At 41.6% G+C, this 17,563-nt stretch overlaps 1 protein-coding gene and 1 long non-coding RNA gene across 4 annotated transcripts; one reads left to right on the top strand and one right to left on the bottom strand.

Moving 5' to 3' along the window:
* Window positions 1–434: 434 nt before the first annotated feature.
* On the bottom strand, window positions 435–11,747 carry traf7 (TNF receptor-associated factor 7). 3 transcript variants are annotated; one of them, XM_058050170.1, is made up of 22 exons: window positions 11,603–11,747; window positions 10,439–10,602; window positions 10,053–10,110; window positions 9,856–9,944; window positions 9,659–9,775; window positions 9,481–9,573; window positions 9,021–9,054; window positions 8,715–8,937; window positions 8,496–8,630; window positions 8,305–8,400; window positions 7,976–8,097; window positions 7,817–7,890; window positions 5,706–5,754; window positions 5,503–5,630; window positions 4,818–4,900; window positions 4,674–4,713; window positions 4,479–4,595; window positions 3,919–4,041; window positions 2,326–2,445; window positions 2,111–2,242; window positions 1,901–2,020; window positions 435–1,414 (listed from the first exon to the last, which is right to left on the bottom strand). In XM_058050170.1, exons 3-22 carry the CDS (start codon window positions 10,102–10,104, stop codon window positions 1,400–1,402), a joined length of 1,962 nt encoding a protein of 653 aa, XP_057906153.1. In that variant the 5' UTR covers window positions 10,105–10,110; window positions 10,439–10,602; window positions 11,603–11,747; the 3' UTR covers window positions 435–1,399. The 3 variants fall into 3 exon arrangements, with proteins under 3 accessions (XP_057906153.1, XP_057906154.1, XP_057906152.1); XM_058050169.1 differs by having other exon boundaries at window positions 436–1,414; window positions 9,856–9,947; XM_058050171.1 differs by lacking the exon at window positions 11,603–11,747 and having other exon boundaries at window positions 9,856–9,947; window positions 10,439–10,523.
* LOC131103699 (uncharacterized) lies at window positions 6,269–10,769 on the top strand. The gene is made up of 5 exons (XR_009119648.1): window positions 6,269–6,324; window positions 7,413–7,499; window positions 7,565–7,619; window positions 9,683–9,780; window positions 10,059–10,769. It is a non-coding gene; the product is annotated as an uncharacterized LOC131103699 (long non-coding RNA).
* Window positions 11,748–17,563: the final 5,816 nt, after the last annotated feature.

The raw sequence follows: 17,563 nt of genomic DNA, 5'->3' as shown, positions 1-17,563 counted from the left end.
TTAAATCCCTACCCCCATATGGCAACCAGAGATGTCTGACTCACGGGTACTCGACAAAACACAAGTTTTACTAACTCACGGGTACTCGACAAAATCTCGACTCAGACTCACAGGTGCAACTTGTTTCTGCGCATGGGCTCTGTGACAAGTGACTTAGTACCCAATTTATGACCATCAGTTTCCCATCTGAGCATCACTCAACAGTAGTGCTGTGGACCCTGACCAACCTCTGCAGTCACCATTTCAATGGCCGACCAAACATGCCTCATGAAGCAGGTGGCATACGCAAGCAAAAATAAGTAATACAATCATTTTTAACGATTCTAAGCTCAGGAAGTGGTGAAAAAAGCAGGCGGATATTGTACTGCATACAAATATTGGCGATCATGCTCCATCCAGTGGTTGCAATTCACCATTATAAAGGAGACAAAGCAGAGTAAAGCAGACAATTACTTTCATCACGTGAATACAATTTGTTGCCAAAGTGTACAACAGTTTTATTGATCGATGATCAACTCAAGCTTACATGGTTACATGTACACACACATCTCTAAGTAGTGGTCATATGTGCACTAACATGAAAGCAAAATACTTTGTGAAAGTCATCTAATGTTATGTGGGTGCAGCCTGCTAATAAATCTGATGCGGGCTGTTGTTGACATGTTGCTATGACTACGGAGTGATATTTAACCCAATATGGGCACTTTGTCTGGGAGTTTTATGGAGTCCACCATGGCTTCCTGTTGACTGCGACCACACTTATGATTCAGTAACAACGTGTGTCACACCAAGTTAGACAATCAGAGGAGCTCATCCTCGAGCTCCTGACATATGGCACTCATTAAAACACATAAATTTGCGTTTCCTGTTATTCTACACAAGTACTGGACCCAAGTGGCTGACCAGTACAACATACATCTTTATTAAACTTTACTCTGATAAAGGCCGATTTCGCAAAGCTTCGCAGAAGAGGAGAAATGTTAATGATGAGACATTTTTTTTCCCCACAGTCTCTCTGAAGTGGAATCTCGTTTTACAAAATACTGTAAACAGGAAATTCAGGAGGCTGCGTTGAGAATGAACACTGTTTGTGAAACCAGCCATGAGAAGTTCTTCGAGCAGTGTTAGGTATCGACATGAGTTCGACCGTCCGCTGGGTGCATTTACAGGCACAGAGCATCCAGTCAGCCAATCGCACATGTGTGTCCGCCTTAATGCACGTGTGATGAGGAGGTCGCTGGGGACCTTCAGTTGAACCCTGGAGCGTGATGACCTTGGCGGTCTTCAAGAAAATACTTATTGGATTGTGGCGGTGAAGTCAAACAACCGAGGAGGAAAGGATGTCTTGATGTCTCTCTGACACGGACAAGCGCGTCCACAGGGTTGGCCCTTTGTCCATTCAGCATGTCCACACCTGGGGGGAGACGACAAATGGCAAATTAAGACGTCGTCAAATAACCTAATATATGCAATTGAGCATTCACTGCCTTATATATTTGTATTCTTTGTACTCCAAATGATGAAATAGGTCAAATGTACAGCATATATGTGCCAGTGTTAAAAATAAAAAGCTAGCAATCAATCTCACCGATATCATATGACATCTACACAATAATGTTTATGATGCACGACCTTTGTGATTGACCAGTAGCCCCCAATCAAGGTAATGGGCATCATTCAAACAGGTTGTAATTTGCTGTGTTTATAAAAGATCTCCTCACTAAGAGGTTTCATGCAGGTATGATGAAGCAAATGACGGAGTTGACCGTGTTCTCTTAACGCTCTTGAGGGCGCTGCTTTCATTTTGACAAAGAGAAGCCATAACATCATAGTCCTTGACTGCATGGTGCAAAAAGGAGATGTGATGGATGTCAAATGGACGTTAAATATGGTATGCTACCTTCACCGTGCTGTCCACTGCTCCAGAGAAGAGGCGACCTCGAGAGACAGCCAAAGCTGTTACACTGCCCTGGTGTCTGAGTAGGGTCTGGGTGCAGATCATGTTGTCCATGCTCCACACCTGAACACACACACACACACACACACACACACACACACACTCTGTATTCCCTGCACTGAAGTAGCAGATAAGCAAATCAACATTCCTCACCCTGAGTGAACGGTCATAGGAGGCACTGAACACTTTAGTCTGGTCAGGCGTGGAGATGACAGCGAGTGCGTAAACGGTCCCCACGTGACCTGTCAGGGTCCGCACCTGCTCTTTGGACTCAATGTCCCACACCTGGACGAGAGGTGTTGGCAGCATTGAAAAATGTGTAAGGATTTGGGAGGCCTGTCAAAGAATGAGTTAGTTGTGTGTCTTACATGGATGAGGTTTTCATAGGTGCCACACACTATGTGGTGGTTGGTGACGGCGATGGAGTAGACGCTGCCTCCGCTGGTCTGCAGGACGTGGACACATTCCAGGGAGCGGATGTCCCAAATCTGCCAGGAAAATAGAAGAAGAGGAGTAACAACAGGAAGAGTCCAATACATCATGCCAACATTTTAAAGTATTTTTTCCCATCATATCATTCATTCATTTTCTACCGCTTATCCTCACGAGGGTCACGGGGCATGCTGGAGCCTATCCCAGCTGTCTTCAGGCGAGAGGCGTCCCTAATATTACCACTTCATCACTAAAACCGCGTACACTTGGACGGATCAATTTAATACTCAATACTCAGACTGGTATCAGTTACGAGTCAATGTCATCGTTATGATATATTTTTCAGTTTTCATTCATTCATTCATTTTCACCGCTTATCCTCCCTGCTGTCTTGAGGCGAGAGGCGGGGTACACCCTGGACTGGTGGCCAGCCAATCACAGGGCACATATAGACAAACAACCATTCACACTCACATTCATACCTATGGACAATTTGGAGTGGCCAATTAACCTAGCATGTTTTTGGAATGTGGGAGGAAACCGGAGTACCCGGAGAAAACCTACGCATGAACGGGGAGAACATGCAAACTCCCCATAGAGATGATCGAGGGTGAAATCGAAGTCGGGTCTCCTAGCTGTGTGGCCGGCGTGCTAACCAATTGTCCACCGTGCAAACCCATCATATCATGTTGGACTAAATTAGACTATTTGGCTTTAAGTCTGAAGGATCAAGGACTTTTAGACTTTGGTTACAATTGTTTTGTATCAGTGCTTCCTGATTTTTAAGTATTGTGGCAAACTACCATGAAAAATCTTACAATACAATCAATTGACTATTTGTTTAAAGCAGTGCTTCTTATTTTTCTGTCATGAAACAGAAACGTGGGCTTCACTGCGGACGAGTGGTTAGTGCGCAGGCCTCACAGCTAGGAGACCCGAGTTCAATTCCACCCTCGGCCATCTCTGTGTGGAGTTTGCATGTTCTCCCCGTGCATGTGTGGGTTTTCCTCCCACATTCTAAAAACATGCTGGATTAATTGGCGACTCCAAATTGTCCATAGGTATGAATGTGAGTGTGAATGGTTGTTTGTCTATATGTGCCCTGTGATTGGCTGGTGACCAGTCCAGGGTGTACCCCGCCTCTCGCCTGAAGACAGCTGGGATAGGCTCCAGCACCCCGGCGACCCTTGTGCGGATAAGCACAAGGTAAAAATGAATGAATGAATGAATGAATGAATGAACCAGAAACGCCCCACTATTTGGGAAGCACTGGTTTAAAGTAAGCATGATTGTTTACTTAGCATTTTCCGTGTAACATATCCTAGTTACACAGAAATTGTGGGCATCCTATAATTCAAGTTCTATCAGAGCAGAGGCCGTCATTAATAGAAATACGGTAAGTACTGTGCTTGCAGCTGTTGACATTTTAGTTCACCATTTTAACCATCACCTTTACGGCAGATAATAATGATGTGTTTAGTTTAGTTATGTGAAAATAATGTGATTGTACATAAGCGCCCTCCCTTTACCTTGATGGTCTGATATGATCCGCTGTACAAGTGGTTCTGGGAGGCCACCAGTGCTCTGACCCAGTGATTTAGCCCAGTCAGCTCCTTCTTCAGCTTCAGCTCTGTGCCCACAATATCCCACACCTACAAAACAAACACAACATTAGGTACACTTTCATAATACAATGGTATCCAATATGCATGTGTATTATTGGGACTAATTACCTTGGGTTATCTGTACCTCAGTAAATAGTAGATGTGTACTCACCAACACACACACACACACACACCAACTGGACAATAGTAGAAACAAGCTGTGAGCCAGGTCGTGGAAATGGTGCTAATTGCTTGTGTTGCATAAGAAAAGACAAAAATACACAAACACTCCCCTCTTCTTTGCTTCATCCCTTGTAACCATGGAAACAGATATTGCTAAGTCCATCTCCTTACAGTCGACTTGCCTCCTCCTCGAGACTCACACTTTTCTGTCCTTTATTTGTATTGACTTGAAATTATTCGAATACAAGTCTCAGAGGTCAGTCAAGAGGCTTGTTTCTATCATGGATGAGCCATCACTGTACCTTAATGGCCTTGAGGGAGCCGCTGAACAACATGTTGTGGGAGGAGACCAGCGTACAAACCGGGTTGTCATGGGCACGGATGGTGTTGACTTTCTGTAGAGTCTGGATGTCCCATACCTACACAAAATGGACACACACTTTCTTTTACATCAAATACACAAGCAGCCGGGCGATTGAACGTGTATTGCGCCTTACAATGATGGTGCAGTCTGCAGAGCCACTATAGAGGCGGTTTCTATGGAAACAAAAACATTGTCTGACCAAATTATACTTTGGGGGGGGGGGGACTTTCCATTGCTGGCTAGCAAGTGCACATTACGTTTGTGTCAACTATATTACCCCTGGATGCAGAGCGCCAGCACGATGCCGTCGTGTCCCTCCAGGGTTTTCTGACACTTGTAGGTGGTGCACGTGTCCCATACCTTATGGGAAGCGGATAGAAAGCATGAATTTTGTACATCACTCGGAAGACAAATTGAATACATAAATAACTGAACGCTCTATATTTGCAAGAATTCCATTAAGATTCAAAGGCATGCTGATAAAGGTGAGCTGTAACTGTCAGTGAACTAGAAAACCAGCGGCTATTTAAAAAAAAAAAAAGAAAACATTAGCCGCACTAATACACGAGTGTGCAAATGCAACTAATCATTATGAATGTACAATGAGCAACTTGATGGGTGCGTGTTCTGCGGAACAAATAACCCTTAGGGTCTCTAATTAGCACCATGTGGAAAAAAAAACAGTTGTTCGAAAGACCTGTGGCTGCAGGTAACTGCCTGATGTTGTTTCTGACGACACCACAAGACAGCGAAAGCTGCATTTGAAGAGGACTTGTCAGCAACTATGTTTACCTCCACCTCTGTGGCTATATTTCAAGCATTTATGCTAGTTTGAATATCTTGATCTGTGTTTATAAGGTTTAGGGAAAATGAGTGGAGCTTTCAATAAATGTATTTTACCTATTGGGTAACGCTACAATCACTCTCACAGCATAAATACTGTGGTAAAGTGCTTGTGTTACCTTAATAGTCTTGTCGGAGGAACCAGAGAAGAGCAGGTCTCCGGTGGAGTAGACACACAGACACCATACAGGTCCCTGGTGGCCAACAAAAGTGCCTTTGCACTTGAAAATCTGCTGAGGGTCATAAGCTACAAAAAAGACAAAGAATGAATGAGTTTGGAAAGTAGGCAATGAGGAGGAATAAATAGGAAAATTATTCTTACATCCCAGGATTCCCATGTTGAGTCTAGCATTGATATGGGACAGCTCATCCTGTAGAAAAAAAACAGATTAACATCACGTGTGACCTTTTATTAAAAAACACACACACCCTATTGCTATTCTTGGGTTTTATGTATCATGACACCATTGACATTGACATGACATTTACAAAACTCCACAGTTGTGCTTTCCATCATAATCATCAGCAAAAAGTGAGATTATGCATGCCAAAAATGTACACATAAATCATACCTGTTTAAAATTGCATGGCTTTAGTTTTGAATAGGACCATGATGTGTTAAAATGTTATAATCAACAGATGACTATTTAGGTATAATGCCCATAACCCCCTATTAGGAAAAACAAAATATGTCATTTCAACACTTAATGGTCAATGTCAAGCACGGCGATGGAATGCTGATATGTGTCAAGACTAAATACATCTTTTTCATGTACACTAAACAGAAGGAAAATGACACAACATAAAAACATAATGACATAATGTCAAAGACTCCCAACACTTGAAAGGTGATGTCAAATAGAAACCAGACCTCAAAACGCTCTCAACGATGGCAGAGGAGCAAAGCAAGATAAATGGAACAAGCACCCTTGGCAAACAAGGTACCGTAAAACGGGGTTAAAAGGGACGGGGGGGTAATAAGGGACAATTTTTAGGGTAATAAGGGACAATTTTTGGGAAAATGTTTTAAATGTAATTCTGCCTTATGTTAAACAGGAAGCTGCTTTGTGCTGTTTTTTTTCAAAGAAGCATATATTCTTGAACAAATCATTAAAAAAATATTTTCCCGAAAATTGTCCCTTATTACCCCACCGTCCCTTATAACCCCGTTTTACGGTATGTTACTACTTCTATATGGGATGTGTCTGTTCTTGATTTGATTCTGTCATATTTAATCTTCAGTCATTTTAATTGTGTCTAAATGTACAAACGCAAAATCTAAAAGAAGTAATAAAAGTCTAGACCTCAACTTGAGTAACATGCTGTGGCAGATTCCATTGAGGGGAGGTGAAGTTGATAGCTTAGCTTAGCTTAGCTTAGCTTAGATAGCCAAGTTCCACCAATTATGCTAGGAGTCCACTGGGCCGGTGCCAGTTGGTGCCAGATCGCGCCAAAGATTATGTGATTGGCGTGTAGTGGCTCATGGCAACATGCCGAGCGAACATTAATTCGGCGCCAATCACATAATCTTTGGAGCGAACTGGCACCGGCCCAATGGACTCCTAGCATCATTGGTGGAACTTGGCGCGTGCCATTACATTCCAGTGGATTCCAATAGGCGGATTGTTTGCGACATTTGGTTCCACTTGGTAGACACTTGCATCTAGCAATCGACGCGACAAAGATTTTAAACATTTTTTAAATTTTCTTGCCGCCGTTACGGGCCACCACGAGCCAGTTGGGAGGCAGTTTGAGCCACTGCATGCCACTAGGCGCCACAGCAAATTGCATTGGCACGAACCGGCACCAACTGGCGCCGGCCCAGTGGACTCTTAGCATGAGGCACCGATTCTGTCAGTCAGTTCTAAATATGAACCCCAAAAAGTGCCTTATCACTTGTAGGACCTTAGAAGATCTGTGAATAAATGATAAGCCGCTACTTTTTGGTCACGCTTTGAACCCTGCAGCTTTTACAGTCATACAGCTAATTTATGGCTAAAAGCTACCGGATATTTCCCTTGATGCCTAGAGTGCAGCTTCAGGAAGCAGTAGTGTGGACAAGTTAAGTGGAAGCTAATATCACGTTTTGAAGTCTCCGATCTCGGACACATCTGAAGTAAGTGTGATCAAGACGTCGTGATGAAGACGATAGCTCAAGCTAAATGGCTAATTTGTCTCCAGAAAAAAAGAGCAAGAACGAAAGAGAGCAAGAGGATGGCAATGAATGACTTTTTTGGTAGGCTGCTGTATTACACAAGCCATATTACACGCACTGTTCGGTGTGGTTTGAAAAAAATAAAAACATTTTATGAGGCTTACATACCGGCCTATAGTCCTGCAATTACGGTAAATTGAGCCAAACATCAAAACAAATAACTCACACGAACGTAAACTACCTTTTTTTTGTTTTACTAACATTAAATTATTACTTACATTGAGCATAGAGGCATCTCGACGAAATTCCATCAGGTCCTCACCCAGTTTACTCTGATTTTCATCAAGCATATCTAAAACACATACAGTTTTTTTATATCACAAAAACAAACTGCTCTGCAAAGTCTGTGTAGTTATGGCTCAAAATACAAAACGTACCTAATTTGAGCTCCAGGTTCTTCTCTAGCTGATCTAATTTCTCTGATAGTTTGCCCAACATGGAGCGCAGGAAAGCAATGTCTTGGTCCTTTTGGGCTAAAGTCAACTGCATCTCATGGAACCTAAGAGTGAAGAGGTCAAATAGGATCCCCAGTGAGGTGGTATGGTATGGTATGGTATGGTACAGTTTTATTAGTACTTAAGTTACATTAAGAAAAATCATATGCACAATTGAATATGCAAGATCAGAAATAATGACCACATAAGCAAAATGCATTATTTTCAGCGCAGTATTTAAGCAGTGGTTAAGCTGTAGTGAGCGTGATCACCTGTCATCAGTCTGCTGCAGAAATTCCTTCAGCCCTTCAAATTTACACACCTCTAGGTGTGTTTCATATGTGTCCTGGTTACCGATGAAAGCACACCTGTCGAAAGAATGCAGTTAGTCAAATGAACAGTGACTCATATTAATAGATGGACTACTGGAGACAGCGGGAGCTTTTTGTGTTTTAAATCTCACCCGTATTTGGAATGGGGACACTTGATGTGCTCGCATTCTTTCAGATGAGCCTCTAGGTTCATGGTGAGCAACGGGGGGCAGGAGGGGTTGTTGGGGCACCGGACTGGCCTGTAGTCACAACTGACCTCATGTTCTCTGCATATTAACAAGACAACAATTGAAAAACTCCTGTTTTCATGGTGGAGCAGGCATCCATCAAAGCCTTGTGTGTTCCCTTACTTGCGTGAGGATAGTTTGATCGTGAATGGGCAGCCCAGAGGATCCACTTCATAAGCGCCCGGCTTCCCCGCCACGGTGGAATTGGAGGCTGCACCTACACTTGCACTGCTAACTGTGGCCCTACAGCCATATTTACAGTGAATGAACAGCTCGCCGATTTGCTCGGCAACCGCTATGTTGTTCACCACAACCGTTAACTTCGCTGCATCCACAGGGCACTTGTCTGGAAGAAGTCCAAGTGTAAATTATATATTTCTCTTAAAATATATCAAATAAACAAATAAAACTACATCCATCTCAACTCACCTGAGGTCAAGGCACATCGTCTGCAGAAGGTGTGCTGAGGAATATCGGAAAATGTTATGAGTTAGTAAGTACACACGTGTCTTTTTAACACCAACAGGCAATATTCTAAGCCTATACGTATCCAGGCAGCATACCACAGTGATGAGGGAACCATCACTACTAAGAGGGAGTCAGTCAATAGAGAGGAGACCAGATAATGGTGCCATGGCTAAGCTTTTGAATGTGGATTAGTGTATAGTACCCCACCAGTATCTGGCAACACTAACTGGAGAGTAGCAAAGAAATGAAAACTATTTTGAATGTTGAAAACACCATCGTATACACCGTATAACAATATACATGCCATTATTTTATTATCTTCTTCTTAGAGTTCCATTTTCTCTGTCCATAGAGTTTTAAAGAACAACTACAAATTTTAAGATAGACAGCTGATCATGAAGGTTGAAAGATGTAAACTTACCCCACATGTAGTGATGACGGGGTCCTTGAAAACATTACAGCACAACTGGCAGCCTAGTTTTACTGACGGCTGTTCAGCAAATACCTGCGGCTCCTAAATGTAAAAACACCAACGTATTGAAATGTAATACTGTGCTTGTTTTGTGTGTACAGTAAGTATGGGACGTTATTAGACTCACGGTGTCTTCCTCCTCTTCGTGCAGAGAGAAAGTGGACCGCAGGGACATTGTGGACTCTGAATGGAGAGATCGCACAGAGATGGCCGAATCCGACCTCCTCGGAGTACCAATGGGTGGCTGAGGTAAAGAAGTGGTTGTGGCTTTACACACTCAGCTTGTGAATGTGTCATAGCAAAGGTGTGTAAATAAACGGGTACCATTCCGTCGTCATCATCCCGAGGGGAATATGTTAATGTACTGGAGGAGGAGGGAGTTCTTCTGTGCTGCTTATAGGAGCTGGATGATTCTGCTGAAAACATAAGAATAATTCCAAGTGACGCTTAATAGGGCAGCAATAACCAACCAAAATCAGGAAATTAAAGAAGAAAACTATTCAATGACGTATGTGTCTCACCTTTAGCTCCAGCAGCCACGGCTGAGAAGGTTGGACCAAATGACGTCTCCATCCTGCTCTGCAGCACAGGAAGGTTACATGAATTGTTTAATTATTTCAGAGGAAGAACGTTTGGACCATACCGCATAGATGTACATGTAATTCTATTGTGTGGTGGCGCAAATTCCGATTTTAAAACTAACTCTTGCATTTTGACATCATTCACCCGTGTTAATTTATTTGCAGCTGCCTCACAATTCTCAATGTTGATGCACAAGACTCTTAATTTGGAAACTATGATGCCATCTAACCTAAATCATAGATAGATTGCAATCCTGTAGAAAACACCGGACCACAAAATATGTATTCATTTGTAACACTAAACCTTTAGCTCCTGTTTGTCTTACCCCGCTAGCTGGGTCAGCCGTGGGAGTGGAGGGGCTGCAGGGAATGATATCTGGGTTTTCTGCTGTTCCACCAGAGTATGTGTTGTAATATCTTGCTCCTGCTCATAACCCGAAATGCACACACGTGGAGAGGACACACGAGCAAGCCAGATAGTCGTTTAGGCCTGGGAAACAAGAGGGGAAAAAAATGTCAAAATTGCACTCACAGCCTTCTGGATTATTGCAAATCATTCATCAAATCCAAAACATGGCATGCTCGCTCACATGCATGTAAAGTAATAAATACATGTCAAGGGAAAAAAATCAGTGAATTAATGCAATTGCTCCTCCTGCATGCTGCCAGGGAGCCTCGCCAATGAATAACCAGTGCGGAGGAGCCAACGGGCCCTGGATGCCAAGGCTTGGTGAGAAATGTGGAGAGCGAGAAGTGTTGACATACTAAGAACAGTAAAGCACAAGCCAGTGAGTAAAATGGAGATGCAACTACTTCAGTATTATCAAATTTTCAAAATCTTTAATTTTCAACACAAAATAATAAAAACTATAAAAGTCGAAAGCCCCACTGAGAGGCTGACAGAGAGGCTGTAAAACAGACAAAGGAGAGAGGAGGAAGTGACAGCCAAAAACAAGTGACCCGAACAACGCGACTAGGTTGCTCACAGAAAGGTATGCAGAGTGTCAGCTAAAACAATAATGGTCTGCAGAATTTGTCAGCAAACACTAACCAAAACCTTTTGATTAATCGCTCCCACTGCGCAACGGAGTGTTTGCACAAGCCATGAGATTCCCGTAAACGAGGAACCTCTCACCAGAAAAGGGGGGCGGATACGGACTAGTAAAGTTCAACCCCGACAGCGAGCCTAATCTTCAAAGGCCGTTGACTTTTGATGTGTGAAGTCGTCCGGATTCGTACACGATAAACTGCACGACATTATCAGCTGTCATTTTGGCCAGTAACGATTTTTAAACTGCGATAACGAAGCGGCTAACGCTAGCTGCACAGGCTTGTTTGCTAGCTTAAGTTAGCTAATGTTTTCTAGTAGCAATCACAACCAAACGCCGTCTTTTAACACACTATGCTCGCTGCCAACTGATGGCTGACGCTTTTTCCTAGCTATCAAGACACTGTTTCTAAAAGAGGCTGCTTTTAATGTGTGGACATACCATTGTTTTAGCAACGGCGCAGTTCCAAGTTTGCAGACGAAAATTCCGAAATTCCCTTTCCACCTCTCTCGCTCTCTCTCTCTCTTTCTCTCTCTCTCTTTCCTTCTCACTCGCTCAGACTCAAGCGCACAAGGGCTATGCAGCAATGCATGAGTGGACATGTAGTGTACTGCACACGGAATCGCTTACTTTCCTCACCTGGTGGACTACATCACCCATGATCTGTTCACAGTGCGGTCATTGGAATCCGTGCTGTCAGTAAATTCCGTAGAGCGTGTATTTTTTTAAATTATTTTTTTCATTTTAAATGTTTTATTCTACTGGTGGTTATTTATATATTGGAATTGACATATATAAGAAAAAAAAATCTTATATATTTCTATTTCGAAAGCGACAAGTACAGTTATCCATCCAGAAAAAATCAATACTGTACAGTACTGTATACTGATGAGACCTATACTGTTTAATGTTATGTTACTGTACTCACATTACAAGAAGAAATCTTATTAGTTTAAGTAAGGATTAAAAATGTAGTTGTCTTGCCCAGAAATAAAAAAATTGTGGAACTGTGTGCATTTAAAATTCACTGTGACTATTGACGTTTAATAAAATGCCTTGTCAATAAATGATTCCTCTATAACTTGTATCTTTTTGGCACAATTAGTGCTGTTCCCAAGAAATGAAAGCATTTATTGCACTTACCAACTGAAAACTGCATTTTAACCTTTGATTATCACTTATATGCACATTAGGTTTCACACACACTAAACTTTTATTCAAACAGCACTTTCTGAAGAACTGATACTGATATTTAGAGTTTTAGCATTTTACCACCAGAGGGCGCTGCTAATCCACTATGCATGTACTGTACTATTCAATGGCACTATCAGCTCAATGGTGGTCCATCTCACTTTAAAAATGGGTCCCCAGAGACATATGTAACATATTTAAGTTACACTAAGTTTGTATAAAAGAAGTGATGTAAGGAATGATGAATGAATCAATGACTGACTGCCAAAATGGAGGATTATATAGTACATCCAAGCTAAAAATATGTATCCAAACTGGATTTTGTGAGAGCGAAGTGAGAGCTTTTTCCCAGAGAAGCAAATATACATTATTTAGTAATACATATCAAAACAATAAACCAGATGAGAAGTGTTTAGAAATTATTGAATGAGTTATTGTATCCCCAGCTATGAACGTCTTTGAATCAGACCCAGCATTAAAACTTGGATACAATACATTAACCCCTTGTTTATTGCAGTAAATTGGTAGTAGGAGTAAGATTTCTTATTTATAAATCCAATATTTTTGTAGTTAGACCCCAGAAAACCTGTTTATGAATGTATTTATGAGCTAAATACATTCATACTTTCATTCATTCATTTTCTACCGCTTATCCTCATGAGGGTCGCGTGGGTGCTGGAGCCTATCCCAGCTGTCTTCGGGTGAGAGGCGGGGTACACCCTGGACTCGTCGCCAGCCAATCACAGGGCACATATTGACAAACAACCATTCACACTCACATTCATACCTATGGACAATTTGGAGTCTCCAATTAACCTAGCATGTTTTTGGAATGTGGGAGGAAACCGGAGTACCCGGAGAAAACCCACGCATGCACAGGGAGAACATGCAAACTCCACACAGAGATGGCTGAGGGTGGGATCGAACTCGGGTCTCCTAGCTGTGTGGCCTGTGTGCTAACCACTTGCCGCCGTGCAGCCAATTCTAAATACAGTTTAACATTATTAGAGCACTTTAGACATGAACTAACACCCCTGTAGTCACCTTTATACTTGTATTACCCAATATAGTTGACATAATAAGTGTAAATAAGCCATTTAAGATTCCATAGGGGAGCTAAGTGGCGAGTGGACAGGAAGTAATGTTTTTGTTTGGCATGGTTCATGGTTTTTAAGTATTTTTATTTGGAATTATTGTACCTGTTGTGAGATCATTTAAACCTGCAATTGAACGTTGAATACTACATCAATCACAGAGTCTTGCATCTACAGTATATCTATGCTCAAAAATGGTTACTACTGTTGAAATGTATGAGAATGTGTACCATACAGTATAAGCGCCAACAATAATGCATGGTTGGTTACTACATAGTATGCATATGTTACACATAAAGGTGTCTTTTGCGAAATGGACCAATCATTCACTGTCCCAGCAGTGTTATGATGTGTTGTACGGAGTCAGAAACAGCAGTGACTTTTATCAGCACACATGAAAAGAAGAGTAGGTGCGTGTGAGGAGATTTCCACGTGTCCAGACGGAGAGAAGCAGCCATAAATAGAAAAGCTGAACAGTAAGGGCTGAATGCTATAATGCATTCATGAATAAGAGATGTATTGAATGCAGCTTTGTTGATGCACACACACACACACACACACACACAGCGTTCCATTAGAGGAAGCGCTGGCCATTAGTAGGTTTATCTTTGTGTGTGACAAGAGACTCCATCCCTCTGCACATCCTCAAAAACACTTAAGCAGCTCCAACACACACACACACACACACACACACACACACACAAATCTGGTCAGCCCTTTCTGTCTCCAGTGTTTTCAACCGGTCATTTAATGGAGATCATAAACAGAGAGCTGCTCTCTCTCTCTCCCCCTACATTAATACAGATTAATAGAGCTTGATTTTCAAAAGGCAGAGACTGCTTTCATGCTGATGAGATGTTCCAATCAACTGTCAGTGTGTGTCAAATATCTCTTTGCCAGGCTCTCTGAATGTGCAAATACAGAATGATTCACTTTGTCACATCTTCACGGAACACTTGTCTCCCTCTTTGTCTGGAATGAAGGAAAGAAAGCAAACTTTAATCAGTGAACATATGTATCTTTTGGAAGAAAAGAGATGCAACTGATTAACTCAAAATTGTAGAATCTATTATGGCCACTCCAAAGTCTTCATTTGGGTTTTCTTCAGCCATTCGGAGGTGGACTTGCTGGTGTGTTTTGGATCATTGTCCTGCTGCAGAACCCAAGTTGGTTTCAGCTTAAGGTGACCAGACATTCTCCTTCAGGATGTTTTGGTAGACAGCGGAATTCACGGTTCCATTTGTCACAGCAAGTCTTCCAGGTCCCAGACCATTACACTACCTCCACCATATTTTACTGTTGGTATGATGTTCTTTTTCTGAAATGTGGCATTACCTTTAAGTCAGATGTAATCTGCCTTTTGTCTAAACGTTTGTCTCGTCCGACCACAAGAGTATTTCCCCAAATATCTCGGGGGATCATCAAGTTTTTTTGGGGCAAAATTGAGACAAGCCTTAATGTTCTTTTTGTTTAGCAGTTGTTTTGGTCTTGGAACAGTTTTTGTAACACTGACTTTAACTGAGGGAAGTGAGGCCTGCAGTTCTTTGGATTTTATTGTGGGGTCTTTTGTGACCCATCCAATACTGATACTACCTTTGGTAAAAGTCAAATGACACCCACACCTGTAGGTTTCTAAATCAACATCTTTAGAACACACCCTAAAAGGATAAAAAAAAATTAGCTGAAGGACAAACAAGTTCATACATTTCCCCATATAGTACTGTATCTGTGTCACCCACATGCAAACAAAGACATGAGCGTCACGCAGCCAAACATACACACTGATGTGCACACACTTGACCTGGATAAGGACAAGAGGGTGGCAGCTCTCCCCATAACTGGGTCCATTAGGGGCCAAAGTGTAACTTAACCACAAGGACACACACAGGATTAGTGGCACACAATAGAAGAACAATGGTGGTGGGGCCTGGCGGGGATAAAATTGAGGAAATATGACCGTCACAATAACAAGGGATGATAGTCAATAGAGTGGTATTTGATGTTATATAATTATCTTATTGATATTTCTTTTGTTTTGTTTTTTATGAACAGCCGGTGTGCATGCCGCGTACTTGAATTGATTGTTCTACTTTCACATACAGGATGGACTGTTACAGTGTACAACAACATCAACTCTAACTTTGTTTTTCATTAAGTTTGTAACGTGAGTAATTTATGGCAGCGGTTTCTGATGTGAACATCCATTAAGCTGTACATCATGAATTAATGATCAGTGCTGAGTAAGACCAAGTCTCAGCGCTGATGGCGCTCGAATCACCACCGCTGTCCCATCTGTGTGTGTGTGTGAGTCCCCATTTTAGATATGCTCCACATCTGTACAGGCTAGAAGAGATGGTTACGCCTTCAAATTATTTATTGCCTCTTTTGCTAAATTACAGTATGTTTGGAAATACAACTCAGGTGCAGTGGGAAAAGGGACAAATATGAGCGATTCAAAATGGAAGTGACTCTTTGTCATTTTGGCTTTAGAAAACACAATTATTCTTGGTCCTGGGCGTTCAAAGCGTGGCTCGTGGGCTTTTTTTTTCATTTGAACATGCATCAGATTACAATTGAGTGCATCACATAATCAGTTCACAGTTCCACATGTTCAAAAGGAGTAGGAAGAAGCAAAGCTTATTAAATCCTACCCCTCCATCTGGTACTTTTACAATCAGTAACTGTTATATTTGTTCACTTCCTGCTTTCCATAATACAGTTTAAGGTTGTTTTTTTGAAGTACCTCGTACCGAAGTACGAGGTGATGTGACCACAAAATGACATAATGGGTACCATAGCAAGTGTCAATATAGTGATATATATAGCACATCATGACTGGTTCAAGACTCTTCATCCTTGTATTTAGCAAACATCAACTGCTTGTATTGTTTCTTGAATTGGCTCATCGTTGTGCATTGTTTGAGGGTCTTACTCAATCCATTCCATAGTTTGATTCCACATACTGAAATGCTATGGCTTTTTAACGTAGTCCTAGCATATAAGTGTTTCAAATTTAGTTCTTCCCTGAGATCATATTTCTCCTCTCTTGTAGAGAAGTATTGGATGACATTTTTAGGTAATTGGTTGTTTTTAGCCTTATGCATTATTTTAGCTGTTTGAAGATGAACTATATCAGCAAGTTTAAGTATTTGTGATTTTAGAAATAAGGAGTTAGTATGTTCTCTGTAGGCGGCATTATGAATTATCCTTACTGACCTTTTTTGCAGTACATTTAGCGAGTGAAGATTGTTTTTGTAGTTATTAGCCCATATCATCCGCAAATAATAATGATGTTAACAAAAAACAAACACAATGGAAACATTTTTAACATAATTTCATCAAGTTTAAATATTAATGAAAGAAGACTATAAGATTATTTTTATCATAGTCATAATATAAGAAACCAGAAAACAATTAATAATTTGTAATTACGATGCAGAAAAAGTTACAATGTTACGAGAATAAAGTCAAAATATTATGTGAATAAAGTCATCATTATGAGAAGAAAGTTGAAATAGTTATAAAAAACAATAACAGAAAGGAAAAACAACAATAATTTTACATAAATACACTAAAAATTTTAATGGGCACCCGGGGCCAAATACCACTGGACCCATAGTCCCCGTCTGGCAGAACAGAAGGCCGCCCATGACCGGGAGCGCCAGCAGCCAAGCAGCTGCCGGGAGCAAAGCCTCCCCCCTAACTCCAAAACCAACCGTGCACCACCCACCCATCGTAGCAACACCCCTGACAAGCCCGCAGCTAGATAGGGGAAAGGCAAAGACGTGGAAAACAGCCCAGCGAAGCACGTAGACAGCCGCCATCAATCTTTTAATCAAACTGGCAGACATTGACAAATGGAGCCTCACTATCAGCAATTGGAATGATGCTTCTAATCCCAGACAGCCCGCATACACAGGGCATAGCATGCAACCTGTATAGAGATAGTATAATGATTTCCACACAGTTATAATCTAATCTACTCCTGACCCCGTTCCTTATGACTGTTCTGTAAATATGTCACATGGTAAAGCACAGATTAATGCAAATGGGTTAAAACGACTTCCATGACTATAGAAATAAGACAAAAGGCTATAGCGACAAGTTGTCGCTTGTG

The sequence above is a fragment of the Doryrhamphus excisus genome, chromosome 15 (genome assembly GCF_030265055.1).
Source record: "Doryrhamphus excisus isolate RoL2022-K1 chromosome 15, RoL_Dexc_1.0, whole genome shotgun sequence".
Lineage (NCBI taxonomy): Eukaryota > Metazoa > Chordata > Actinopteri > Syngnathiformes > Syngnathidae > Doryrhamphus > Doryrhamphus excisus.
The sequence above is the reverse complement of the archived record's forward strand: the minus strand, read 5'-3'. Positions and strand labels throughout refer to the sequence as shown.

Excerpts from the sequence above, each read along its gene's own strand:
- traf7 (XM_058050169.1), bottom strand. The coding sequence starts at position 10,104 with ATGGAGACGTCATTTGGTCCAACCTTCTCAGCCGTGGCTGCTGGAGCT. Across the intron at positions 8,631-8,714 it reads ATCAAACTATCCTCACGCAA|AGAACATGAGGTCAGTTGTG; the intron begins GTAAGGGAACAC and ends GTTAATATGCAG. Across the intron at positions 5,755-7,816 it reads GAGATGCCTCTATGCTCAAT|GATGAGCTGTCCCATATCAA; the intron begins GTAAGTAATAAT and ends TTTTTTCTACAG.